This window comes from Hyperoodon ampullatus (assembly GCF_949752795.1).
Source record: "Hyperoodon ampullatus genome assembly, chromosome: 12".
NCBI lineage: Eukaryota > Metazoa > Chordata > Mammalia > Artiodactyla > Ziphiidae > Hyperoodon > Hyperoodon ampullatus.
Genome location: NC_136925.1, coordinates 72,992,604 through 73,020,109, shown reverse-complemented (window position 1 = coordinate 73,020,109; position 27,506 = coordinate 72,992,604). Strand labels below are relative to the sequence as shown.

The following is a 27,506-nucleotide window of genomic DNA, read 5'->3' as shown; positions in this document are numbered from 1 at the left end:
AGCCAAGTCCTGGGCAGAAGAGCCAGTGAGGGCTGTTCCCCTCGAATCATAAGCAGTCCTTCCTCCCCAAGCCAGTGCTCCAATTTGGAGCCCACAGGGTGACAGAGGCCGCCTGGGGGCCCTGCCAGGACCCCTCTCCTCCTCCCTCCTTCCACTCCCCTCTACGCTTCACACGCTGCCCAGGAGCCTGGGCCGTGTTACCGGTTCAGATCAGAGGAGCACAGGCACGGGGACGTCGTGGGAGCTGGGAAGGGAGGCGGGGAGGGAGGGAGGGCTTGAGGGATTGGCCCTAACTGGACAACGTGATGGGCAAGGCAAGAAAACATTTCCTCTGCTCCAGTCTGCTTTTTCTGCCAAGGTTGTCTCCTGCTAAAGAGCTAAATTAGAATTATTGGTCAGTGAATTTCATGGCCAATTGTAGGCCAAATACAAATCATAACTTCGTACTCAAAATCTAAGGTCTGCAAAATCTAAGAAGTGCTGTGCTCCAATGCAAGGTGTTTGGGGTATGTATGCGGTCAGCCTCAGGGAAGGGCCACGGTGTCCCCTGTCAAGACCACCCGCAGAGGTGGAGGAAATGAAGAAGCAGTAGAAGGGAGGGAGGCGGGTTCAGAAGGATGATACAAGTTCTGGGGTCTAAGATCTCCTATTAACTTCCTGGGCTGAGAGCTGCCAGAGTGACCGCCCTCCTCCCAGCATGGATGATGGGGCATCCAGGACGCAGAGCCATGTCTGTACTCAACTGTGAAACCCAGATGATCTCTTGTCCGTGTCACTACTTATGATGAAACAAAATTAGTGCCAACACCCCATCTCCCTCCTCATGCTTCCTCTAGCAATTCACAGAAAATACTTAAGGCGAATACGTATTACAACTGATCTATTACAATATAGCATGGTGCCAGGGTTCAAATTCCAGCCTACCTCTTACCAGCACTGTGACTCACTTTGTGCCTCTTTGTGCCTCACTTATTCCATCTGTAAAATGGGCTTATAGTAGAACCAATTTCATGGGCTGTGAGGTTTAGACGTAAACTACCCAAAACAGTGAGTACACAGTAAGCACCCAATACACCTTACCTATTATTCTTTCCCCTTCCAAAGTTCCTAACAAAACAAAACAGCTGAATAGACCACTTGCTTTGGAAACATAAGTGCATGAACGTTCCAGTTTCAGTGGAACAAAGGCACATCCTTTATTATTTTTTTTCATTATAGTTTATTATCAGATATTGAATATAGTTCCCTGTGCTGTAGAGTAGGACCTTGTTGTTTATCTATTTTATATATAGTAGTTTGTATCTGCTAATCCCAAACTCCTAATTTATCCCTCCCCCACTTTTCCTTTTAGTAACCACAAGTTTGTTTTCTATGTCTCTGAGTCTGTTTCTGTTTTGTAAATAAATTCATTTGTATCATATTTTATTTTATTTTTGAATTTTTAATTTTTATTTCTGGCCACACTGCTCAGCTTGAGGATCCCTGGCCAGGGATCAGATCTGGGCCCCGGCAGTGAAACCGAGTCCTAACTACTGGACCACCAGGAAATTCCCTCTGTATCATATTTTAGATTCCACATATAAGTGATATTATATGACATTTGTATTTCTCTGTCTTACTTCACTTAATATGATAATCTCTAGGTCCATCCATGTTGCTGCAAATGGCATTATTTCATTTTTTTTATAGCTGAGTAGTATTCCATTGCATATATGTATCACATCTTTTTTATCCATTCATGTGTCATCTGTTGATGGACATTTAGGTTGCTTCCATGTCTTGGCTATTGTAAATGGTGCTACCATGAACACTGGGGGGCATGTGTCTTTTTGAATTAGAGTTTTCTTCAGATATATACTCAGGAGTGTGATTGCTGGATAGTATGGTAAGTCTATTTTTAGTTTTTTAAGGAACTTCCATACCATTTTCCATAGTGGCTGCACCAATTTACATTCCCACCAACAGTGTAGGAGGGTTCCCTTTTCTCCACACCCTTTCCAGCATCTATTGTTTGTAGATGTTTTTGATGATGCCCATTCTGACCAGTGTGAGGTGATACCTCACTGTAGTTTTGGTTTGCATTTCTCTAATAATTAGCGATGTTGAGCATCTTTTCACATGACTATTGGCCATCTGTATGTCTTCTTTGGAGAAATGTCTATTTAGGTCTTCTGACCATTTTTTGATTGGGTTGTTTGTTTTGTATGTTTTGGAAATTAAGCCTTTGTCCGTCGCATCATTTGCAAATATTTTCTCCCAGTCAGTAGGTTTTCTGTTCGTTTTGTTTATGGTTTCCTCTGCTGTGCAAAAGCTTATAAGTTTGATCAGGTCCCATTTGTTTATTTTTGCTTTTATTTCTATAAAAGGCACATCCTTTTAAAGGCACATCCTCTTTAGAGATGTGAGAGTCTGTTGAACATAGTTCCTAGAGAAGCTATTAGTTCTGTGTTCCACTGCATCAGTGGGTTCATCTATATAACACCTACATCCCCACACCTGGCTTAAGCACCCATTCCCCCCACACCTACCCTCCTGTACCGATTTCTGGAAACCATCTTTCACTGCACCCTTCAAATTGGAAGTATCCTTCCTTTTCTTGGACAAATTTGACTTCAGTTCCCACTTCAGCCTGGCTTTCTTGGATACAATCAGTCAAATTTGTCCTACAACAACAAAAACGTATCAAATGCTGGCAATATGTTAGCCAAGAATTTCTCTGCATTTTTATGCATGCCTCTTTTTTTCCTATTTGGATAAATATTTTTTTTCTAGAATTTGGTAATTATGTTCACATAATAGTGGGTTGCACTAGGATACAATTCCATACTATATGTAATGGACATTTATCATTTGTGGCTGCCTGAGATCTTTTGAACACTTTATCAATATTATGACAGCTTTCCGCTGTGTGAACAACTTTTCTTGCTTCCCTTGAAGTTATGGGTGACTATTTAGAAATATACAGAATTCCTTGGTTGGGATTCTGGGACAGCTTCTTAAAGTAGACTGACTTAGCTGGGAGGTAGGCTCTTTTTCTACCTCCTCGCCTCCATCCCTGCTACCAGCCTGAGAAGCACATGTGATGTCTGGAGCTTCTGTGGCCATTTTGGACCACGAGGCAATCTTAAGCATGGAAGCCATGCACAAAAATAGTGGTTCCTTGATGATTATGTAGTTGTGATGCCAGTCTAGAACTGCCTATCTTTGAACTTATTTCATAAACAAGGAAAATAAACTTCTATTCTTGAATAGACCACTTTTGTCTTTTTTATTATATGTAGCCCAGTTTAATCTTATATATTTTTATATTATGTATATTAAATATATAATTACATGTTATATATTTAGTCCTATGTACAATATTTCACTCAAACTTTGATTCAGATTTCTGAACTCTCATATAAAAGATAACACTGTATTTAACAATATAGCAAAAAAAGAGATAAAACCAGACATTGTGTATGTCTCCTAATGAGATGCAATGGAAAGCATTCAGCACCACCTATGATGTATTCTTACCAAAACACTGAATTGGAATCTGAGTAAGCCTCTGCATCTAACCACCAATTTACAGGAAATACAGAAAGCAGAGTAATATGTTCTATAATACCACAGGAATGCAATAATCAAAATCCATAATGTAGGAAACTCTAGGAAGACAAATGGTTCAGTTTCTTCAAAATAAATAGCAAGGTTGGGGGTGGGGAGTGAGGTGAGGGAGAAGGAAAAAGAATTTACATATTAAAAGAGATTTGAGACATATCAACAAATACAGTGTATAGAAACTTCCTTGGATACTGAGTTGAACAAACCAATGGAAAACATTTTGAGGCAATCAGGGAAAAGCAAATGCCATATGGATTTCTGATAATATTAAGGTATTACTGCTAATTTTAAAAGTTGTAATAATGGTATTGCAATTACTTTTTAAAAGTTCTTATATACATGTTTGTAGTGATACATACTGATATATTTATAGATGAAAGGACATGATATCTGACATTTGATACAAAACAATCCAAGGATGAGGTGGGGGATTGGAGGATATATGGGAAATAAAATAGACCATGTGTCGTAGTCAGTTTGGGCTGCTATAACAAAAATACCATACACTAGGTGGCTTAAACAACAGAGATTCATTTCTCACAGTTATGGAGGCTGGGAAGTCCAAGACCACACCATAGGCTGATTGGGTTCCTGGTGAGAGCGCTCTTCCTGCTTTGCAGATGGCTGCCTTCTTGCTATATCCTCACATGGCAGAGAGGGATATCATTTCCCTCATGTCTCTTCCTTATAAGGGTACTAATCTCATTCATGAGGGCTCCACCCTTATTTCCTAATTACCTCCTAAAGGCCCCACCTCCAGATACCACCACACTGGGGATTAGGGTTTCATGTATGAATTTTGAGGGGACACAAACAATCAGTCCATAGCCTCGTGTGTTGGTAACTGGTGCAGCTGGGGTATGAGTACTGAAACAATTTTCTTCTAATATGGCAGATTCTTCTCTACAGAAACAATAATTAATAGAATCAGAAGCTTATTTGAACTGGCATAGGAAAGTCAAAGCATTGGAATCAGGATTTCACGTTAAGGAATCAAAATCCCAGGAAACGTATAAACTACTCATTGCTTACAGCTTTCCTCTGAAAATCCTTCTTATCATGTGTCCAAAACTTGTAGGGACATTCATCGCTGAAAATGAAATTATCTTTTGATGAATTAGCATAATTATGTCTACTCTTATCCAATTGGTTTCTTGGGTCACCTCAATCCTCACAGCAGTTTTTTGGTCCCTATAAGACTGCACAGCTGCAGAAATTGCTTGTTCATGTAATTACAAGGTTTTAAATAGTTCTGGAAGGGAGTCCTGCAGGTGGACTGGGTCTAGAAAAAAGGCATTCTTCAAGCAACACTTCCAACAGGTGGGTCAGAACATCAGAACCAATTCAGGATGGGTGTTTGCACAGGTGCTGCTCTGGCCATAGCAAAGCATTTACAGATTATCCTCACTTAAACTCTTGGTTTCCAGGTGCAATTTCTTTAATGATGACAAGCTGAGGGGCCCGTAAAAAACACCGGCATTGCAAGTCCCTACTGGCTCCACTAATTCAATAAGAAATTTCTGCACAAAGCTATTTGAAACACCTAAGTTATGACTTTGCTGTGTAAAGTGAGACCAGGCACCAGTAGTAGTAATGTAACCCAGGAACATGTTGGAAAATGCAGAATCTCGGGTCCCACTCCAGATCTACTGCATTTTAACAAGATTCCGTTGATTCATATGCATATTATCATTTGATACCCGATCTTTCAGAAAACTACCTCGGTGCCCCCGTCTGCTCTGAAATAATGTGCAGTGAACAGTTCATTGTGAAATGATCATCTAGTTGGCATTCTGCAACAGAATTAAATACTTATTCTCCAAAGAGATTTTCTTTTTTAAGTGCCATCCTCTGTGCTTCTCAGAGGGTGATTCATGGAAAGATAAAAATAAAACACAGACTCTCAGGGATAATCTACCACACCTGATAGCTCTTTATCTTCATTTCTTGCCAAACAAACTATGAACAGGTTCTGGCCGGCCAGAGAGGAATTTTTCCAATTGCTTGTTTCTCCCTATGGATAAATTATGGCCGCCATTACAAGCAAAGGCAACAGAGATAAGAGTTGCTTCTCCTTGATCCTTGTGTTCTCTTAAATTATACACCACAGGGTTAGAGTTACTGATTAACAACAGCAAGGCCTGAAATCCCCCAAAGTACAGAATTTAATGAAACAGCTCAGGACTGATGCAGTGATACCACCTTCTCTCCCTTTGTCCTTTTCTTCTGTTATGGTTACATGCTGTTGTATGTCATCTGATACACAGCTTTGAGAGGAAAAGAAACAACAATTCATGAATTGAAATTTTCATTGATATATTTTCCAGTGAATTAAATGAAATCAGGAAATGCACACAAGGTGCCACAGGGACTTCCCCGGCAGTCCAGTGGTTAAGACTCCACCTTCCAATGCAGGGGGCACGGGTTCGATCCCTGGTCTGGGAACTAAGATCCCACATGCCATGTGGTGTGGCCAAAAATTAAAAAAACAAACAAGGTGCCACAAAAAAAGACCCATAGATGGGGCATTTGAATCTATTTTTAAATTCTCATCTCTTGGCTGCTAAAAATTTTTGAGGCAGTTGACCACTGTCTTCTCTACCTCCCTCTGCCCCCCAAAAAAGCACAGAACCAATAAAACAAGAACAAAAGGCCAACAGGTAAGTAAAAAGGAAAGGAGACAATATAGAAAAAGAAGACAATTTCAGTTTCAGACCTGATTATTTTTCCTGAGAATTTCTTTTTATTTTATGTTTCTCTTTTGAGCTTCTAAGATTTCAGTTGTGACCTACTAAGAAAGCTATTTGCTTTGAAAGCCAAATTTTTCCAACCCTAAGTGATCGAGGGGAGAGTGATTTGGAATTCTAAAAGGCAAAGTCTGAAGGAAGAAGACATCAAGTTTATCAACAGAATCAAAGATTGGTGAAGGAATACAGTAAGAGTTAGTTCCTTTCCAAAAGGCGATAAAGGTTTATTTGGCCACTGAGATAAGGATGAAGAGGGTCAAGACTAGATCTTAGAAGCTGTCTGGCTCCCTAGGAAAAGGTTTGGGCCCCAGCCAAGTGGTTTGGGGAGAGTCAGGTTGATAGAAACCATGGATCATTTGTAGGAATCCCAGAGGACAAGGGGCTGGCCTCACAGATGTGTCCTCGGAGGTTCTAGGCCACATCGAGAGGCCAGGTTTCTGACCAAAGCTTGAGCTTTAAGGTGGTGAGGGCTGGGGAGCTACTCAGACACATGGTCCTGGGACAGGTCACTACGAGAAGTCTTCTGGGGCTTTTCTGAAGCTATGAAACAGGGCCAGAGGGAGCTGGGGTCAGGACAAGGAAGATGCATGGGCTTGTTGATCAGAGGCTCTGGTGAGGCCAAGGTCAGCCGACTCAGATGGAGAAGCAACAGGCTGAAACCAAGATGAGGCCTGGTGACTGGGGACGATCCCAGAGAGAAGACAGCATCTGGACAAGGTGTCACTCCCCTGAGGTCACAGAAACCCCCCAGGGAACTTGACCAGCCACAAGGAGAAGGGATGAAAGGAAAGGGAAGGGGAGACCCCTGAGAATTTGATTTAAATTGGAAGAAACTGAGATACCTTTCTGTCATCAGTGGAAATGGGGATTCCTGTGCTAGGTTTACTTATATTAGGAAAAAATCTAAAATGCTACATTTTTGCACACCCAACCTCAAACCTTTTACAGGTATGTATAGTATACGGATATGTACATATACTTAAATTTACTAGCAAGTTGAACTAACTCTGATTGGTGGAGAAAGTGGGAGGGAGGGGCCCATCTAACAGCTCTGAGTTAATTTCATTAACTTCCTTTAAGGTTGCGAGCCTATGGTTGTGCCTTAAAGAATAGGTGGGCTGTGGTATGACTGAGGATGGAGATGGCTTCAATTGTCCTTCACACCTGGAACAGAGCTCTGGAGGAAGGAGAGGGGGCATTAGGTAAGAGGGAGGGTCCAAAAATCATTCAAGGTTACCTTAGAAGATTTAAAGAATCTATTTTGATTGTTAAATTTATCTGTTTCCCCAACTCAGTCAAATTAGTTCTAGGCTCCATCAACAGGAAACAAACTTCTAAATCATTAGATACATAGCAGATAACATCCCTCCTCCCTAAATAAAGCAGAACAGTTGCCTATTGCTCTTCCTCAGTAAGCTCTGTTAGTTCTTTCTACATTTGCATAAGTAAGACAATAATTTTTAAAATAGGATGCACTATTGATTCTGTGAAAATGGAACTTGCCTATTTGGTCATCTGAACCCATCACATCTGCCATCTTTTTTTTTTTTTTTTTTTTTTTTTTTTGCAGTACACGGGCCTCTCACTGTTGTGGCCTCTCCCATTGCGGAGCACAGGCTCCGGACGTGCAGGCTCAGCGGCCATGGCTCACGGGCCCAGCCGCTCCGCAGCATGTGAGATCTTCCCGGACCGGGGCACGAACCCGTGTCCCCAACCTGTGTCCCCTGCATCGGCAGGCGGACTCTCAACCACTGCGCCACCAGGGAAGCCCCCTGACATCATTTTTGATGGGGGAAAAGTACTTGAGGAATTTCTATCTAGCAAAAGATTTTTCTTGACAGGAAAGAAAAATCTTCGACCATAGCAAAGTAATCACTTAGAAGGCAGAAGCGGAGGTCGGCAATTTTCTAAGTGAGAATGGAGGTGGTCTACCAGCACACGTCCCCTCTGCTAATGTGCGGTCCCAAGGGCGGCACTGCTAAACAACACCGCACGAATAATGCAGATTCTGAGAGCTTCTCGGTAGCTAGGGACCTACAGCCTCCACTGCAAAAACAAAAACAAAATGACAAAAACTGCTTGCCCAAAGCTCCTCTGGACACCTGAAATGAAATACTAGTAAAGCTCTTCAGAGTGAGATGGAAATTTTCAATCCTTTTATATATATACATATATGGAAGAATATTAAATCATACATTTAAAAAATTGACCATCTATTTTTAGTGCCATTAGCACAATTATTAGGAAACCATTTCTTTTTCTATGCTTTATGTGGTGACTTCTGAGAAATAGGAAGAGCATTTCTCTATATGCTGTTGGTGGATCTTTGGAACTCTTGTTGACACTTTTCAAGGCCAAAAGCATAAGGGCACTACTCATTTACATACTTTAGCATCCATTACTACCAGAGTTTCTTAAATATAAAAAAGTTGAATTACTTATGGTTAAATTTGAGCTTCTGACAAAATAGAGACGTTTCACTAAAATATATTTATTCTTAAAGAGAACATTATAAGATAAATACAATTTGCAATAATATTGGAAACACTATACTCACATAACACTTAAAGAAAGTGTTACAAAAAGATAATTCTACTTTTAAAATTGTGAAATATAGAATATATACAAAAAAATGTATGAATAAACATCTCTATAATCCTTAATTTTGAGGGAATTGTGGCTTTGAGCTGTTAAGTATTTAAGGATCATACAACCATAACATCAACTGTAAATAATTAGATTAAGAGTAAACTGTTGAAAATATTTTTGCTAAGGTTAATGAATGAAATCCATGTGAACCGATGGAATAATCTAAGTTCTTAGACACCCCATAAAGGGATGATTTAGTACTTTCATCAACAGCCATTTTGTGATGCTGTAAAAAAATTGTTCTTCTTTTCAAATATTATATCCCAAAATGTTACAAAATTGTTTGGTAATTAAAATAAGGGAAAATTCATCTTTCATTTGCATTTTTTGAATTATATATATGTGGCTGAAAATATACTTTCCATATAACTCACTCATTCAAATTACTCATGTTCACATAGAGTCAAAAGAAATTTGATATTTATAATTAAAATATAAAATTATAAGTCTGTGAATACACACTCAAAATATGAAAAGCATAAGTAAATCAATCAAATACAATAAATAAAATAGAAACTTTTGTTATTCTGGATAACAGTGGTTGACTTTCACACACACCAAGATAAAAAAATACACCCTCAAAAGTCCAGGATATTGAAATGAAATTATTCTTCTCTGGGACACTTCACTAAAGTACTAATTGGCTCTGGTACATACCAATAACCAAGTAGCCCTTTACATTTCTGACTGGATAAAACAATATCTATAAACGTATCCCAATGTATCACTGCTTAAAAATATAGTATGTGTACCTATTAAAACTGCTCACTGACAAAAAACACTTTTGCTAGGAAAAAAAAAAACCTGGCTAAGCAGGTTGATCTGGTTTGAACCAAATGCCACAACAAATTTATTTAAAACTTTACCCTGAAAGGCCTCAACGGATATTATAAATGGACAGTTGTTAAAATAATATTTACAAATATTTAGCAATTCAGATCAGGATCCAGTAAAACACAGTTCATCAATTCGTGGCATTAGGGAATATAACTTAGGTAATGTAAATTGTACTAGGACTGTGCTAAGCATTTTATATGGTTTCTTTCAACCAACCCTTTTAACAACTCCATCAAATAGGGACTTCTCTCTCTATTATACAGAGGAGGAAACTGAATAACAGACATTCAGAAATCGGACCCAAATGACATAGTCAGAGGCAGAGTCTTAATCTGCATGCAGGTTCACTAAGCTCTAGAAGCTGATCTCTCATCCACTGCGTTACAAGCACAATCACACTAACAGTATCACTCCTCAGTGACCATCTGTTACCTCAATAAATTTCATAATTTTAGAAACATCTACTGGATAACCCTCATAACTTGTCTGTTAAGGAGACGAATGACAAACCCAGATAAGCTTATTTTTTCCTCTTCTGATATTTTTACCCACAATGCAGTTAAACTGTAGCACAGAATCAAATTCTTAGAATTTGAATTCCAGGGACCTGAAATCCTCATACAACTAGAGTCTGCACATTTCCCTTAATGCCCTGACATATATTTCTAATGGGATATTCCTTTGGTCCAAGGCAAGAGGGGCATCTGGTTTTGAAGAGGGGAGGAAAAACGTGGGAAAGGCATGAGAATAAAAGTTGGAGAAAGAAGTGAGTCCAGGCAAGAAGCATCCGCCATTCCAGGCCACCTCTGATTATGAATACTCTACAGCACCATGCTAAGCTAGCACTGCACCATGGAATCATGCTGGATATAGCTTATATAATTGGCAACCTCATTGGATACCTCTGACCACCAGATAAAAGGATTCCTCTAGGTACATATAATCAGTACATATCCATTAAACCAAAAAGGATGTATAAAGCATGTCCCATGCTCTCAAGGAATTACAATATAGTTGGGGATATAAAAATGGTGTATGCTATCTACTGTTATAGGAGAGTATGATAAGATCATAATTAACATCTGTGGTGCTTTACAGTTTTGCACACTATGATCTCTAACAGGAGCTAAAGACTACCTTCTTCATGGAGGAGGAGGAATCCTAAGGTCATGTATTTCTCAAGGACAAAATTAGACCATGGTGGCAAGAAATAATGCTCTCAAGGGACAATCTAAAGGTTTTTAAAGTCATCTTCCACTTGGCTCCCTATCTTGTCCTCTTCCTGTTGTTGGCCTTCTTCGCATTGCTTATTTTCTTTTATGTTCTGTATAGATAGTGAAATAAGTAAATGGTTCCTAATTTCCCTTATTGGGGGAAAAAAAAGGCCAAGAGGGAGTCTGGACATGGCCGCAGGGAAAGGCTATGGGGAGAGTCCTGCTGGTTCTGCTCTGCTCTGGGTCTTGGGAAAATAGCTATCATTCCCTCTCTACATCTTCTCACCGTCAGATGAGTGGCATGATAAGAGGTCACCTTCAGATGGTAAAAGCTCAAGGTCAAGATGAGAGTGTGAGCCTGGAGGAGGGTTGTCAGGCTGTCACTCATTCAGCCCTTCACTAGGCTTCAGGGGCCAAAAGAACCCTGTAGCTCCACAGTCAAGCCAGCTCACCAGTGCAGCAGGCCACACTGGAGTTCATTTGTTGGAGGGGGTTCCCCTCAGGAACCTGAGAAGAGACAGGCAGCTCCCTGAGGGCTTATAGGTTCGGGAAACAGGCCATCCCCATCTTGACCTATTAGTGACATAGCCAGCTCCTTACAGCTTCCGAAGCACTTTTACAAACATTATTTCCTTTCACAAGAATGCCAATGTGAAGAATACAGGAAAATCATTATTTCCATTTTATAAACGAGAAAAACAAAACTCAGAAAGAATAGTTGGCTTTTGCCGGGTCTAAGAACTAGTAAGACCTGGAGCCTGGGCTTGTACCAGGATCTTCAAACACCTTGTTCTAAAGTATTCACACAATAGGGTCTCCAGCTAGGGCAGCCACTGAAGGTGTAGGATTTACGCAGAGCCCTACAAGATGGGTAATCTGAACAGTAGCAATCCAGTGAATGATTTAAAGGTGGGCATCAATAATGACTAAATTTAAATAAGAGTCAATAATTACTAAATGATACTCTAATTGGGGAAAGAAGAATGTTCATTTTCTGTTATATATAAAATGAGCATGATCTTCCTGGATTCAAGAACATCAACTCTGAAACATTAGGCTGTCACTCCAAGCAACCTTGCTCTCCACCTAATCCAGTATAGCTTTGTCATCCATGAATTATATAAACTTTTATGAGGACAGATTTATAGTTTTGACCTTCACTGTCAACTGGGCAAATGAAATCCAGGGGTTCACTATCCTCCATAAGAAGCAGAATATTCTTCAATTTATCTTTGACCTACCCTATTTTAAGATTTGCAGAGCATTGTGTCTATTTATTTCAGACCAGAGATGTGTTCAAGGCCTTGGTGAACAGTTTTGTGTTCACCTCAAACATATACTCCTTCTGGCTTTATAGATTTTGATCATTTTCCCATAGCAATGTCTTTCCTGACAAGAATCGTAATCAATTTAGTATTTTCTTCTTCCTTCCAAGATCATTCTAGTTGTTACTCTCTGGATGTACTCCAGCTCAATTATGCCTCTTTTGCTCTTTGTTGATGAAAACTGCATATAATCTTTCAGGTACAGATAAATCATAGCTTGCACAGGACACAGCTACAATCTCTGCTGGGGGATGTCCAACATTTTGATGGCCTCTTTGGGCTACAGTATCGTACTAGGTAGAAGCCCCTAGGTGATAGCTGACAAAGACACTGGGCTTAGCAGATAGTCCTGTGGTTTAGTACTAGCCCTCAACCCCCACTCCCCCCAAAAGACTAGAGTACCTGTAAAGCAGAGATTTTTCTGAGCATTTCCTCTTCCAGGTCATCCGTAAAGATGAGACAAATCAAACACTGATAAAAAGTGCCTGTTTATACTTATCAAATATATCTATCTCCCCCCCGTTAAAATAAAGGTGAATTAATTCAATTCAACACACGTTTCTAAGTGCAAGGTCACAAGTCACAAAGGGAACATGATTCTTAAATAGCCAGAAAATTAAGAATACTTCATTAACATGATAAAGAATATCTATCTTCAGCTAAATGTCAAAATTATACTTAGTAATAAAACACTTGTAGCATTATCATTAAAATTTCAAACAAAACAGAGATGCTTTTATAACCACCATTCATTGATTTGACAAATATTTACTGAGTGCTACTGTGTGCCAGGTACATTTTATAAATGTGGATGACATGGTGATAATACCCAGTCCCCCTCATGGACTTTATATTACTTAATATTATTCTGGATAATGTTATAAAACTTGAAACAGAATTAGGTAGAAGGAGATAAAATGAATATTGTTTGTCTGTTACATGAATCCCTATCAAGAAAAAGAGGAAGAATTGAAAAAGTATTGAAATAAAAAGTTCAGTAATATGAGTATATATAATGCACAAAATCAATAATTTTTCAGTATTACAACAGTCAATTTAAAATATAGTAGAGGGGTTTCCCTGGTGGCACAGTGGTTGAGAGTCCGCCTGCCGATGCAGGGGACATGGGTTCGTGCCCCAGTCTGGGAAGATCCCACATGCCGCGGAGCGGCTGGGCCCGTGAGCCGTGGCCACTGAGCCTGTGCGTCTGGAGCCTGTGCTCCGCAACGGGAGAGGCCACAACAGTGAGAGGCCCGCATACCGAAAAAAATAAAAAAAAAATAAAAAAAAATAAGATATAGTAGAAAAAATGTTCCATTCAAAATAACAACCACAAAAAGGTAAAATATCTTGGAATAACCTTTTGTAAGAAATGCAAAGGCCCTTTATGAAACCAAAGAATGCTATAATAAAGAACATTCAGAGAAGAATAACAACAAAGCTCTTGGCCATTAAAAATATGAGAACAATGAAGAAGAAACTCAACAGAGAAGTTGGAAGACCAAGTTGAGAAATTCTTCCAGATTGTAGAGCAAAAACACAAAGAAAATAAAAAATAAGAGGGATAAAGATAAGAAATATAAACAACTAGTCCTGGAGGTTCAACATCCAAATAAAAGGAGATCCAGAAAGACAGAAAGAGAAAATGCAGAGGAAGAAATCATCAGTGAAAAAAGTCAAGGGCTTCCCTGGTGGCGCAGTGGTTAAGAATCCGCCTGCCAATGCAGGAGATATGGGTTCAAGCCCTGGTCCGGGAAGATCCCATATGCCACGGAGCAACTAAGCCTGTGCGCCACATCTACCACTGAGCCTGCGCTCTACAGCCTGCGAGCCACAACTACTGAGCCCACGTGCCACAGCTACTGAGCCCGCATGCCACAGCTACTGAAGCCTGCGTGCCTAGAGCCCGTGCTCTGCAACAAGGGAAGCCACCACAATGAGAAGTCCGCACGATGCAACGAAGAGTAGCCCCCGCTCGCCGCAACTAGAGAAAGCCTGCACACAGCAGTGAAGACCCAACGCAGCCATAAATAAATAAATAAATAAATAAATAAATATGAAAAAAAGAGAGAGAAAAGTCCAGCAAATATCCCAGAAAAGGATATCAGTTTCCTGATCAAAAGGTCCGCTGAGTATCAACAATAGTACCTGAAAACTGACACATACTAGGCACAAAATTGTAAAATTTTAGAATACTAGGAATAAAAGGCTGCAATAGAGACACATTATATTTTCATAAAATGGGCCAACAGTTAGCCTTCTCAATAGAAATACCAGAAGCTAGAGTAAAGTGGAGAAGGACCTTAACATTCAGAGGGGAAATGATTTTGAGGCAGAGACACAAGGCTTACAGCACCCATGTGCCCTATTTCTCAGCCTTCTTGCACTTGAGCAGGGCCTTGTGACCAGTTCTGGCCAACAGACTGCTCACAGAAGTGACACATGTCATTTCCAGGATGAAGGAATGAGAAGTCTTCACACACACACCCAGCTCCCGTCTGCCCTGCCACAGTGACATGAAGGTCCAAGTTGAGATGGTGAAGCCATGAGTTGGAAACAGCCCAAATCCCTTCGTGAACTCCTAAAATGAGCTTCCCTAAGAACCAGTGGACACACTGGACTCACTGAGGGTCTTATATAAGCAAGACGTAAACTCTTATGTATGTAGCCACTGAGATCTTGGATCACTCTAGCCTATCCTGATTAATACAGATTCCCAATCTGGAATTTTATCCTGTCAAACAATTAATCAAGTATAGAATAAAGACATTTTCAGAAATGCAATATTTCAGAAAATTTCCATCCCATGCACCTTTTCTCAGTAGGCTGAGGAAAGAGAAAGATATGCATGGAAAGCAGAATAATGGCCCTCCCACAGAGGATGTCCAAGTCCTAACCTGCAGAATTTGTGAATATGGTATCTTACATCACAAAAAGAGATCTTTTGGTGGGGAGATTACCCTGGATTAATCAAGTGGGCCCAATTTAATCACAAGGGTCCTTATGAGTGGAAGAGGGAGAGAAGACAGACAGAGTCGGAGATTTGAAGATGCTATAAGGCTGGTTTTGAAGTTGGAGAAAGCAGCCATGAGCCAAAGAATGCAGGTGGTCTCTAGAAGCTGGAAAAGGCAAGGAAATGGATTCTCTCCTGGAGCTTCCAGAAGAGCCACGCCGACTCCTTGATTTTAGCCCAGTGAGACCCATTTAAGACTTCTGACCTCCAGAACTATAAGGCAATACTTTTGCATTGTGTTAAGCCACTAAGTTTGTAGTGTGTTGTTATAGCAGCAACAGGAAACTAATACAACATGGGATGCAGGAAGTGGGAGCAAACAGAAGAGAGTGAAGGGAGCTCCCAAGGCATATCTGAGCAGGAGGCTGAGCGCAACCAGCCCAGAGGGAACGGGCAAGAAGGCCCAGGAGAGACTTCAGCAACTCAACATTGATAAAATACCTAATGTGTTTGGAGGCACTGAGAGGATATTTCCACAACTGGAGAAGAGTTTGAGATAACTCGGGGATCACAGAAAAGCATGAAAATAAATGTACAAAACAAGACAATTACTTGTTACAAAGAAAACAAAAAGATGGACAGGAAAGGAAACCTTATCGTAACGGCTCAGCTGCCATTTTATTATCTACTCGTGTCAACAACAGAAACAGTGAATACTGATTTAGGACTCACTAAATAACACACACCCAGTTTAGAGGATGGGGAATGAGGAGAGTGCTTGTGTGGTGGCAGGTGGGCTCCAGTGAAAGACCTAAATCCTTCTGTTCACAGAAGGATGTCAGTGGACAATGCCTAAAGCCGGGGAAATCCAAGAGGAAGTAACATAAGCCAGTTATTCAAAGATATGAAAACTAGCACTAAAGACTCAGTTAAAAGAGTTGAAAGTATCAATAGTTGTTTCTCAAGAGCAGAAAGTAATGGGGAAGGGTGTGGTCAGGGTTCACTTTTTCACAATAAGCTAATGAGGCATTTGGTGCTTTAAACTCTGTGCATTATGTATGTGCAGAAGGTCACATACAAGGACTGGCAAACTATTTGCAACAAATGGTACATAAGACTTTAATATTCTTAATATTGTCTAAAGACTGGACAGGATTTGGAAAAACTCTTCATTATGGTTTGCCTCTGAGTGGTGGCATTATGGGTGATTTTTTTTTTTCCTGCTACTCTATAATTTTCTGTACTTTCCAAATCAAAAAAAAAACAGGAGCATGTATAATTTTTAAAACAAAACAAAAAAAACGGATCAGATGGTCAAGGAAGAAATAAAACAAATAAAAAGAATTAGTTAACTATATTGGGAACTGCTAAGATGATTAAGTTACTACAACTTTGAAAATCCCAAGGCCAACGGTTACCCTGCCAAAGAATGGCAGCATGGGTTTTCTTAATTTACTAAAGCAATTTCTTGATTAAATATGCTTTCCAACAACAATATGCAGTTTTGAAATTTCATGCTTCATTTAAAGCCCTTCCTTTTTGTTAAAGGCAGCCCAAATCCAACTACTAAGTCCATGATTGTAACCGGTGCTGGTTTGGATAAGGTTTGGAGAACATCTATCTTATCAATGATAACTGGCCCTTGGGCCTTGGGGAGTGTGGTGGGGCAAATGCTAAAAGAACAATTACATAAACCACATATTTTTAAATCTGTGGTTTTACAAAAAAATTTTTAATTAAAAAAGAGAAGTGGAAGATGTGTTTAACAGCACTAAACATATGTGGAAGAAGAAATGGATTCATTATGTTCTTCTTGGGAAAAAGAGAACACATTAAATGCTCATAAAATTGATAAATTTATAAGTACCGTCTCTGAACTTGGACACAGATCTCCACGGAAAGTTGAAATCTCAAGAGGCCACTAGCTGGGCCCAAGACTTCCATGTTAATGGTTGAGAACTGTGATGAGTGCAAAGGAAGAGTGAAGCAGGAATACAGGTGACTTCAGGATAAGATTATGTAAGGCTGATTTTTCTTTAACCTTCTAAGCTATTGATTATCCATCTTAAACCAAATACCAAAGCATGAAGTTCTTTATAGCACATGCTGAGCTCAGACACTCTTAAGAGTTATTCAAAAATAAAATACTCAAGTCATTAATTTTCCTATCATTTGCAATGATCAACAAAATGAGAGGGTGGAAGGGATGCCTTAAAGGTCATGCTCATCAGAGTGAAACTGATTCCTGACTCTCTGTCTCATTCCGTCCTGCTAGTTCTCTCTTTCTCTAAACCTAATATATTTACCATGAATCATTAAACATAAACCTATTACCCAGTGCAATTGATTTGTCCATAAAATGAAAAATCAGCTTCACTTCTGTAGTTTTTCAAAGGGACTTTGGGTAAGGTCAGGTGTGGACACAGAGAACAATATGCGCTTTAAGAAAAGCTAAATGGCAAGGGGATGGTGGAAGGCCTTGCTTGGTGTGCTAAACTAGCCCAGGGAATAAAAGAAGGGATAACCACAGGACCTGAAAGTTTCTGTAAGTTAAGAGATGGTATCTGGGATGCCAAATGACATGTAATTAATTGCTTTTAAAAATCCAAAGAAAATAAGGTTGGGGGGTGGGAGTGAGGCTTATTCTACATTACAGCAAAGTGAGCTACCAGAATATGTAAAAGGCCATATAAAGGAAACACCTATAGTACTAAGGACCAAGTGCTGGGAGCCACCTGTGTCTGGCATCATGCTAAGTGCTTTCCATTTATCATATTTAAGCCGCACAGCTCTAAGAGGTGGATATAGCTATCCTCTTTTAGAAATAGAAAACTGAAGTTCAAAGAGGTGAAGTTTTTATTGTGGGGTAACTAGGCACGTGGCTAGAATTTGAACTGAGTTCCAACTGCAAAATCCATGCTCCTCGACCTCCTGGCTGCCAAGAGTAAATATGAAAGTCAAAATGAAGAATCTGGCAAGTTAAAAGAGTAACGTGTTTGAAATCTAAGGGGCAGGCACATTGGATATATCAGGCATATATGTATTATTTGTCTCCCTAATTTTTTGTGTCTGGAATATTTCATAATTCAAGAATGACTCTAAAGAAACTTCACTGTTTCTGCCTTAGATAAAAATAAGAAGATACAAACTTCTGGGAGAATGCCGATTTTTTTCCCAAAAGAGAACCAGATAATGGAGGTCTTTAACCACATCCGATGCTATTTACAGCAGGACAAAAAGGGGGGCCCTCTTCTCAGCAGCAGTGGTTTCAGCAATTGTGGGAATGGAAGCAGGCAGACAAGGCAAGCCCAGCACACAGCCCAATTCTGTGCCAGAGATTTATTTGCTTCTTGCAGGTCCTCACAGACAAGAGGAAAGCAAGGTGGATGGCCATGCCTATACGCTGAAAAATAGCTTTGGAGGTTTCGGGGGAAGAAAAACAAGAAATTACTGTTCCTCTTGAATCTCAGCTCCACTCTTCCAAGTAAAAAGTGATTCTGACCAAAGGAGACTGTAGGTGCACATAAAGCTCAGCAATCCTGCCTTCAGGGAAAGGGGGAATTTTGGATGCAGAAACCCTCTCCAAGTTGGCTGATGTTTGGCCAAGACACCTGAAAGTAATTGTACTCCCAGTATCCTCCGGAAGTCACTTACCTACTATGATTACCAGATATGTGGGTTTTCCTTTGTAGGCTCCAGGCGGGGAATGAAAAACATGGTTTCGTCAGTAGAAAACATTAAAATAGCTTCTTTCAGCAAATGTATCTCCAAGTTGAAAGGAGTTATTGAAAGGGAAAAACAAACCTAAACAAATATGCAGTCTTTCTTAGGGACTCAGTGGTTGTGGTGCTGCAGGGCAGCTGAGACAGCCCCGATAGAAATAGGGACATATTTTTTGAAGTGCAATGGACTTCTGTACTATTTTAGCTTCTTGCTCTCAGAGCTCCCTGGTCCTGTGAAAATAGGAAGTTTCCTTTAAGTAACTCCCTAAATGCATTGTCGCTGAGATCCTTTCCAGAAAAAAAAAATGATGTAATATAAAATGATTTTTGAATATTAAAAAAGACAATTTGAACAGTAGAAACAAATGTCAAATAGAAGAATTTGGGGAGAATACTGGGGATAATAAAATAGCTAAGGCATGGGAATTACAAAGAAAAAAATTAACAAAGTGAAGACGGAATGTTGGGGGAAGATGTAAGTAGTACTCAATGTTGAAAAAAATACGAAAATGCACTTAAATTATCCCAATGAGAGACACCAAAGATCGTTTCAATGTTTATTAAGTCAAACCAAATAATGCCTAACAGGGCATAATGCAATGCTATCCTGGTAACTGAAGATATTAAACTCAATGTAGAATTACTTTCTAGGGCTGCCATAACAGAGAATCACAAATTGGGTAGCTTAAGGCAACAGAAATTTATCCTCTCACTGTTCAGGAGGCCGTAAGTCTGAAATCGAGGTGTCAGGAGGGTGAATTCCTTCTTGGGGACTCACAGGGAGAATGTGTTCCCTGCCTCTCTCCTAGATGCTGGTGGTTGCCAGCAATCATTGGTGCTCCTTGGCTTGTGACAGCATAACTCCAATCTGCCTCCAACGTCACATGGCATTCTCCCTGTGTGTCTCTGTCTCTGTGTCCAAATTTCCCTCTTCTTATAAGGACATCAGTAACATGGATTTAGGGCCCAATGTGACCTCATGTTCATTACATCTGCAAAGAGCCTATTTCCAAAGAAGACTGCATTCACAGATTCTGGTGGTTTGGACTGCACCAGGTCTTTTGAGGGACCCAAATCAATTAATAACACCATTCAGAACTGAATTTGTCATTTGTCACTCCTTTCCTACTAGTCAAATTTTTCTACTATACAGTTATGCCAACATGGTCTCCACCTCCTAGGCTGTCATTTTTTTCACTCTTTCCTGTTAAAGCCAAGCTCCTCAAAGCAGCTCATGTCTCCATTTTCCACCCAGCACCCCTCAAATCCCAGAAACGAGACCTGTCCCTCTTCACCCCATCCATACCAGACTCTTTGACTTGGTTCGTTCATCTTATTCCATTTTCAGGACTCTCACTTGGAAGGAAGGTCAGGCAGAGCCTCCTGGGTTCACCCTTATCATAGCGACTAGCCACCTACTTAATATATTAGAGTGGGCCTGTTTGCTAGCCGGTCCTTCCCACTAGACTCTAAACTCCTGAGGGCAGGGACTGTGCTTTTTGCAGTCTTATAGCCTCAGCGCCTAGCACAGAGCCCAACACAAATTTGGGGCATAGTTAACGGCTCAATGAATGAATGGTTGTCTGTATACAGTCATTTAGACTAAAGAATACATCCACCGCAGAATCATGTGCTCCCATAGTCTTTGCCTCTTTGAAACCTTAAAATGCAACTAGATTATAAAGTATTAGACAGCAGGGGATTATTTTCAAGTTTTATCACGTCCTCCTGATCCCTAGCACAAAATAGTCACTCATTAATTGATTGATACTAAAGGGAAATTAGCTTCTGGGGGGTGGAGAAGAAGGACTAACCTTTAATGAACAATTGTTCATTGCCAGACACTGCTAGCTGCATATAAATGTCACCTCAATTAGTATTACCACTTATTCATTTGGAGGTTTCCCAGCATAATAAATTGTAAACCCTCTTCTAATGAATCCCTTTAAAAATAGAATTTTGAATACTAAATTACCTAGCACATCACTTTATATGCAAAAATAACATATAAGTATTATATGTCAAAATACATTTGCATACAAATGTAGACATCAGTAATATATCTTAACCCTCATTATACCATCAGGATTCCCCGGACTCAATTTTAGTGTTTTAGGTTTTGGGGGTTTTTTTTTGAGCAGTTCTAACCATTTGTATGGATTAATATTTCTTGACTTTATTCTTTCTTAGAGATGTTCCAAAGAGAATAAAATAAAGAGAATTAAAATAAAGAGAATAAAACTCATCCTACCTTGTAATTACCATATAATAGGTCCATATAATTATAATTATATAATAATAATATATAGTATGTAATATAATTACCATGTAATAGGATCTACTAGCCTCTTTTAAAAATTTAAGATCCATTATGGAATCTTAATGATTTTACTTTTCCTGTATCTTGAAACGCTTTGCTAGTTCATCATCTTAAAATAATTACCTACCAGTTATGCATTAATTACTCCCAACTATGCTTTAAAAAGACTAAAGTAACAGAAAAATGGAAGGATGATAGAATAGCTTAGAACTACACTGCTGTTCAGTGATGACTGAAATGTTTTATTCTGTGTTGTTCAATACAGTAGCACTAGTCGCACATGGCTACAAAGAATTTGATATGTGGCTAGGGCAACTGAAAAAGTGAATTTTTATTTTTTGAATTTTAATGAATTTAAATAGCTACGTGAGCCTGATGGCTACTGTACTGAACAGTGTAGGCTTAGAACGATTCATTAGGGAAATAAATTGTCACTATTTCATGACTCTTCATATTTTATTGTGCTGCCTAAGGTGTTACATCATCTTTACAAAAGATATCGCAGAAGACTGGAGATACCATCTTTGTAGTTCGTTTTTAACTTTCTTTTCTTTTTTAATTTTATTTTTAATTTATTTATTTTTTGGCCATACTGCGCAGGTTGCGGGATCTTAGTTCCCCAACCAGGGATTGAACCCGGGACCCCTGCAGTGGAAGCGTGGAGTCTTAACCACTGGCCACCAGGGAATTCCCTGCTTTTAACTTTCATTGACCAGAGTGGAGATTCAGAATGTTTCATTCCTGCCCATAATGACAAAGAGAAGAAAATCGACGGAGGGAGAGGTTTCCCAGGCATTAGAAGAATCAGAGACAAATGCTTAGAGTCAGAGAGCAACACTCAAGACCCTGATGATGATGATTAAATGAAATTAATCATGAAAGTGAAACCTCAGACCATGAGTCTTCCAATGATGATATTCTTGATTAATTCTCTCAAATTCAAGAGTCTATGAGGGAACAATATTTTTTTCTAAGGACAAAAAGAAAATATGGTATTCCCATGCAGTTAGTCGTCCAGGGGAAGGACTTCATCAAACATTATTTTGCAACAAGAACCTAGACCATCCCATTTTGCTAAATGCATGTGGGACAGTCTTCTTTCACTTTTGATGATGTTTGTACACCAAAATTTACTCTGTATACAGTATGTAAATGAACAAATGCCGAAGGTGGGTATGTATAGAAAGGTGATTAGAAAGAAAAAGATGAAAAAACATCTCTGGATTGATATTTTTAAAAAGTTAAAAAGGTCCCAACAGTAAATGGTGATGACTATTTTTTTTTCTGGTATTATACTGAGACTTTGTGTACTGTAGTAGTTAAAGTACTAGAGAACTTATATAAAAGGCTAAAACTCCAGAAATAAGGTAAAAAATTGTTGTCTTTATATTAAATTAGTAATCTTGGAATGGTTAAAAGCGTGAACCTTGGAGCTACATACACAGCCTTGGGCTGGGATCCCAAGTCCAGTTCTTAGTAGTGCATGACCTCTGGCAAGTTACCCGGCCTCTCTAAGATCCGGTTCCCTCATCAGTAAAATAATGGTTAAATAATTACTTCCTCTTCTATAGAGTTTTATAGAGACTAAACTTCCATGCAAAGTGCTTAGCAGAGTGCTTGCCACATAGGAAACAGTAGACATCAGCGATGGATAGTGATTTCATTTTCCTTGAGCTGCTTAGACCAGCTCTCCTTACCTATCGGATCTGGGAACCCAACATATGTGAAATAGTAACTGTTTTCTATCTGCTACCTCCAGAATTTATCATTGCCGATGCCAGCAGCTCACATCAGGGACCCACATCCTAGGTGAAGTGAAGCCAGGAAGGAGAAGACATCACCTCCAGAAGTCAGGCTGCTCTGGGGGGGTGGGGTGGTGGACGGAACCACAGGGTGATGCTGCAGAGGCCAGAGCACCTCAGGCTTTTCAGCCCAACTTTAATCTTCTCTAACACAGTATTTCCCCACCACCACCACCGCACACACCCTGATTTTTAGATTGAGCAAGTATTACTTTAATAAACTCAAATTTACACAGAAAATAAGGAAATGAATAAAAACCTCCTGAAGTCTCACCATCTGGAGTAAACATCATTATCCTTCCAGGCTTCTCTCTGTACACACACGTACATATGCACACAAGTTTTTAAGACATAAGATCACACTATACTGCTGTTTCATGCCTGTTTTAGTACCCAAGCATATCTTTCTAATTCATTCAATTGAGATCTCCATGTCAGTCTCAGTAGGGTTCTAACCTTAAACCGCTAAATTTTGTGTACACAGAAAGCGGTCGTAAAAAGTGGTCGACGAAAGAAAATAGTAACATCCGCCTTTAAATAATGACTTAGATCAAAAACTGGGGTGAGCTGTGAGGTTAAAGTAGATTTGAAAAAACAAGTAAAAGTCAGAGGCATTTGGTTCTTTTTCATGAAAATACTGGAGAGAATGAAGACCCGGGCTCTGGATGTGCTGTGTGACACACACCCCATTCCCTAAATGGCTATTACTTGTGGAATGTGAAACTTGTGGAACTGAATCTTCTCATAAAATGAGAACTTGCCTGTAAACCTCAGTCCGTACATTTTCAGGGTTTAAAACCTTATTTCATCTAGATCACAGCTCTTTCGATCTTGGCATCAAAAAGTTACTTCTGAGTGCTAAACAAATAGGAAAACTGTGGATCTGGACTCCGTCTTGCTTCTCACTGCCAGGCTGAGGGTTCACTCTGGAGGCCACACACGTGAGTCCTTATCCCGTGGGTGCCACCGTGTCCCTGAATACACCAGTGGTCTGTAGATTTACATAACCGAGGCTTCACCTCGGGGGACACTTGAGGGACCTTCATCTGGAACCCTGACCTCATCACTTCTGGGATTCGTTTACACCCCGCCAGAAGTAATAAGCATGGATGAAAGATGTTAACATACCGATATTATTTTTACCCATTTTTATATTCTTCTTATTATTTTGGCTACTGCTTAGGAAGTTGAGTGTTTTTGCCACTCCACTCCCAGATAATCAGCATCGCTTGGGAGCTTGTTAAAAATGCAAATTCTCAAGTCCCACCCTGGACCTACTGCATCAGACACTCAGGGGTCTGGGCCCAGCAATCCATGTTTTAACAAGCGCCCAGGAAATCCTGGTGCAACCTAAAGTTTGAGAATACTGGCCTAGTGGGAAGAACCTGGGATGGGAGCCAGGAGACCTGATTCAGATTCCAGCTCTGGATTCCATGGTTCGGTTCAGTGAGAATTAATGAATAGTCACAATGTGCCTCGCTGTGTGTCGAGGCTAATGCAAGGATGTGAGGATGCTGAGATGAGCTAGATGCAGTCCTTATCCTCAGATGGTGTCTAATCCTCTATATTCCTTTGTTTCCCCTGGGTACGGGCTACCTGTGGTTATTCTTGTTTTATTTCATATTTGTATTCCTAGTGCCTGCAGCATTGCAGGCACTCAATACATATGCAGTGGGCCAAGTGGTAAACCTCTCACCACTGTGATAAATACCACTGTACCATTCATCAATAATCTTAATGCTATTCCAGTCTAGTTAACACTATCCACTGTTTATTTTACTTTATTTATTTATTTTTTATTTTATTTTATTTTATTTTTGTGGTACGCGGGCCTCTCACTGTTGTGGCCTCTCCCGTTGTGGAGCACAGGCTCCGGACGCGCAGGCTCAGCGGCCATGGCTCATGGGCCCAGCCGCTCCGCGGCATGTGGGATCCTCCCTGACCGGGGCACGAACCCACGTCCCCTGCATCGGCAGATGGACTCTCAACCACTGCGCCACCAGGGAAGCCCTCCACCGTTTATTTAATGCTTATCACATGCCGGGTGCTGAGTGCTTTTCATATATCAGCTCGTTCAATCTTTTTACATGTCCTGTACTGTGGGTCATATTTTTTTTTTTTAATGTTGAGCCTTCTTTTAATTTATTAATTTTTGTTTTTGGCTGTGTTGGGTCTTCGTTTCTGTGCAAGGACTTTCTCTAGTTGTGGCAAGCAGGGGCCACTCTTCATCGCGGTGCGCGGGCCTCTCACTATTGTGGCCTCTCTTGTTGTGGAGCACAGGCTCCAGACGCGCAGACTCAGTAGTTGCGATTCATGGGCCTAGTTGCTCTGTGGCATGTGGGATCTTCCCAGACCAGGGCTCGAACCTGTTTTCCCCTGCATTAGCAGGCAGATTCCCAACCACTGCGCCACCAGGGAAGCCCTCCACCGTTTATTTAATGCTTATCACATGCTGGGTGCTGAGTGCTTTTCATATATCAGCTTGTTCAATCTTTTTACATGTCCTGTACTGTGGGTCATATTTTTAACCCCACCTTGTACATCAAAAAATTGAGGCTTGAAATATTAAGTAATTGGTCTAATGTCATATATTGATAGTGGTAGAGCCCGAGATGAACCCAGAAATACCTTATTCCAAAGCTCATGGTCTTAAATGTGGTGGAGTTCTTCTTCAAATCCCACAAATGCAAAAGCCAACTTTAGGGTAAATTTCCAACCTCTAAGGTTACTGGCTGATTATCTTTTCACTGTGTACTTACAACCGCACTTTGCAGGCATCACCTTAAGTGGTCAAAGAGTGTCTGTATTTTTCCTCATTTTTCAGTAGATTGATATTTGGTTTTCATTGCACTCATGAAAATAGAGAGCGGCAGGGGGAACTCCACTAATACTTCACTGGACTGTTCTGACCCTTAAAAGTCAGACCAAAATTGCTGCTAAGAACAAAAGTGATTGTACAGGCCAGGCCATGGCAGACTTGCAAGAGCACTGGCAGAGAAGGCCGGTTCCAGAGGGCTGAGCCTTGCCTGGAGTATCCCAAGTAAGGCAGGCCATGGAGAAAGGGTCAGAGGTTAGGCTAGCCCAAGGCGTGAAGACATGAGGAGGCTGGGTTGTGGACATCACATCACAGCCCAACATGCAGAGTAAAGGCAAAGAAGGCAGCAAACAGGAGAAGCAACCAAAAGTCTGACGTCAGCTTGAGGCTCCAGTGCCTGGGATAGCTTCAGCTCCTGATGAAATGATGCCTCTTGCTCCCTCACCATTTAGGCTATCTTTGTGTGCTTCCTTTTTCCACCCACTGTTAGTCAAAGATTAATTTGACATCTGCTACCTACTATTTTCTTGTGAACAGTTCAGGGCCCAGAGGGATGTGGTTGGGGTTATTGAAGGCGGTAGGTACTGAGAAAAGGAAAAGGGGATTTATACCACAAGCAAAGGTCTTACCTTACTAGGAGGGGGTCCATGGTCATCTAAGTAAGTGGAATTTCCTAGGAAAAAAGAAGAAAACGTTGATGAATTAATAGTCTTAAACCCCAAATGAATTTAGTGCAAAGTCATTGAAAATAAGTACTCTAGATATATTTCTATTCAGACAAAAGTCCCAAAGGAAAATGGGTAATTGATCTCCAGTTTGGTGGGACTTTGCTGATACTACCAGGCTTGGTTAACAGTTTCAGCAGTTACAAACAGTCTACCCATGTGGGTACGTACGCACACGGACATACACATGCAGAAACATGCACCATCATTCTCCACCCAATATATGTTGAGTTTACTTTAGACCAGTGGTTCTCAAACTTTAGCATGTATCAGAATTACCTGCAGAGCTTGCTAAAACACAGACTGCCCGGCCCTGAGGGTCTGATTCAGTAGCTCTGAGAATTTGCATTTCTATCAAGCTCCCAAATGATGCTGAGGCTATGGGTCCTGAAACCGCACTTTGAGAACCACTGCATTGTTTCTCCACTTTCTCTTGATTGTCAATTTCCCTTCATCTTTTCAGTCTAGCTTGCTTCCGAAGCTTGATTTGTCTTCCCTAATAGCCACTTAGTGGCATGTGTGTTTTCAGAGTGTGTGGTTATTGTCTCCTGATGAATAAAGACTCAGGGGGATTCTGACCGGAACTAAAGCTTATTGGATTCCTTCTCTGCTAAGTGTTTTACAGGTATTTATTCACTTAATTCACATATCAGAGGTCAGTTAGAATTACCCCTATTTACAAAGAAGAGAATAGAGGCCTGGAGAAATCCAGTAGTTTGCTGGCAGTTGCACAGCTGTTAAGCTGCAGAGAGGAGGGAAGACTGGTTTTTCCAGAAGGTGCTCGGGCATCT

General features: G+C 40.3%; 1 protein-coding gene across 1 annotated transcript in view; it reads right to left on the bottom strand.

The window, feature by feature from the left end:
• The window catches only part of UST (uronyl 2-sulfotransferase), a gene marked incomplete at both ends in the record, with an annotated part of 296,437 nt that overhangs the window by 152,291 nt on the left and 116,640 nt on the right, over window positions 1-27,506 (bottom strand). The window contains one exon of the mRNA XM_079716162.1: window positions 26,620-26,663. Within this exon, the coding sequence (XP_079572288.1) occupies window positions 26,620-26,663 (44 nt within the window). The remainder of the gene's footprint in view (window positions 1-26,619; window positions 26,664-27,506) is intronic.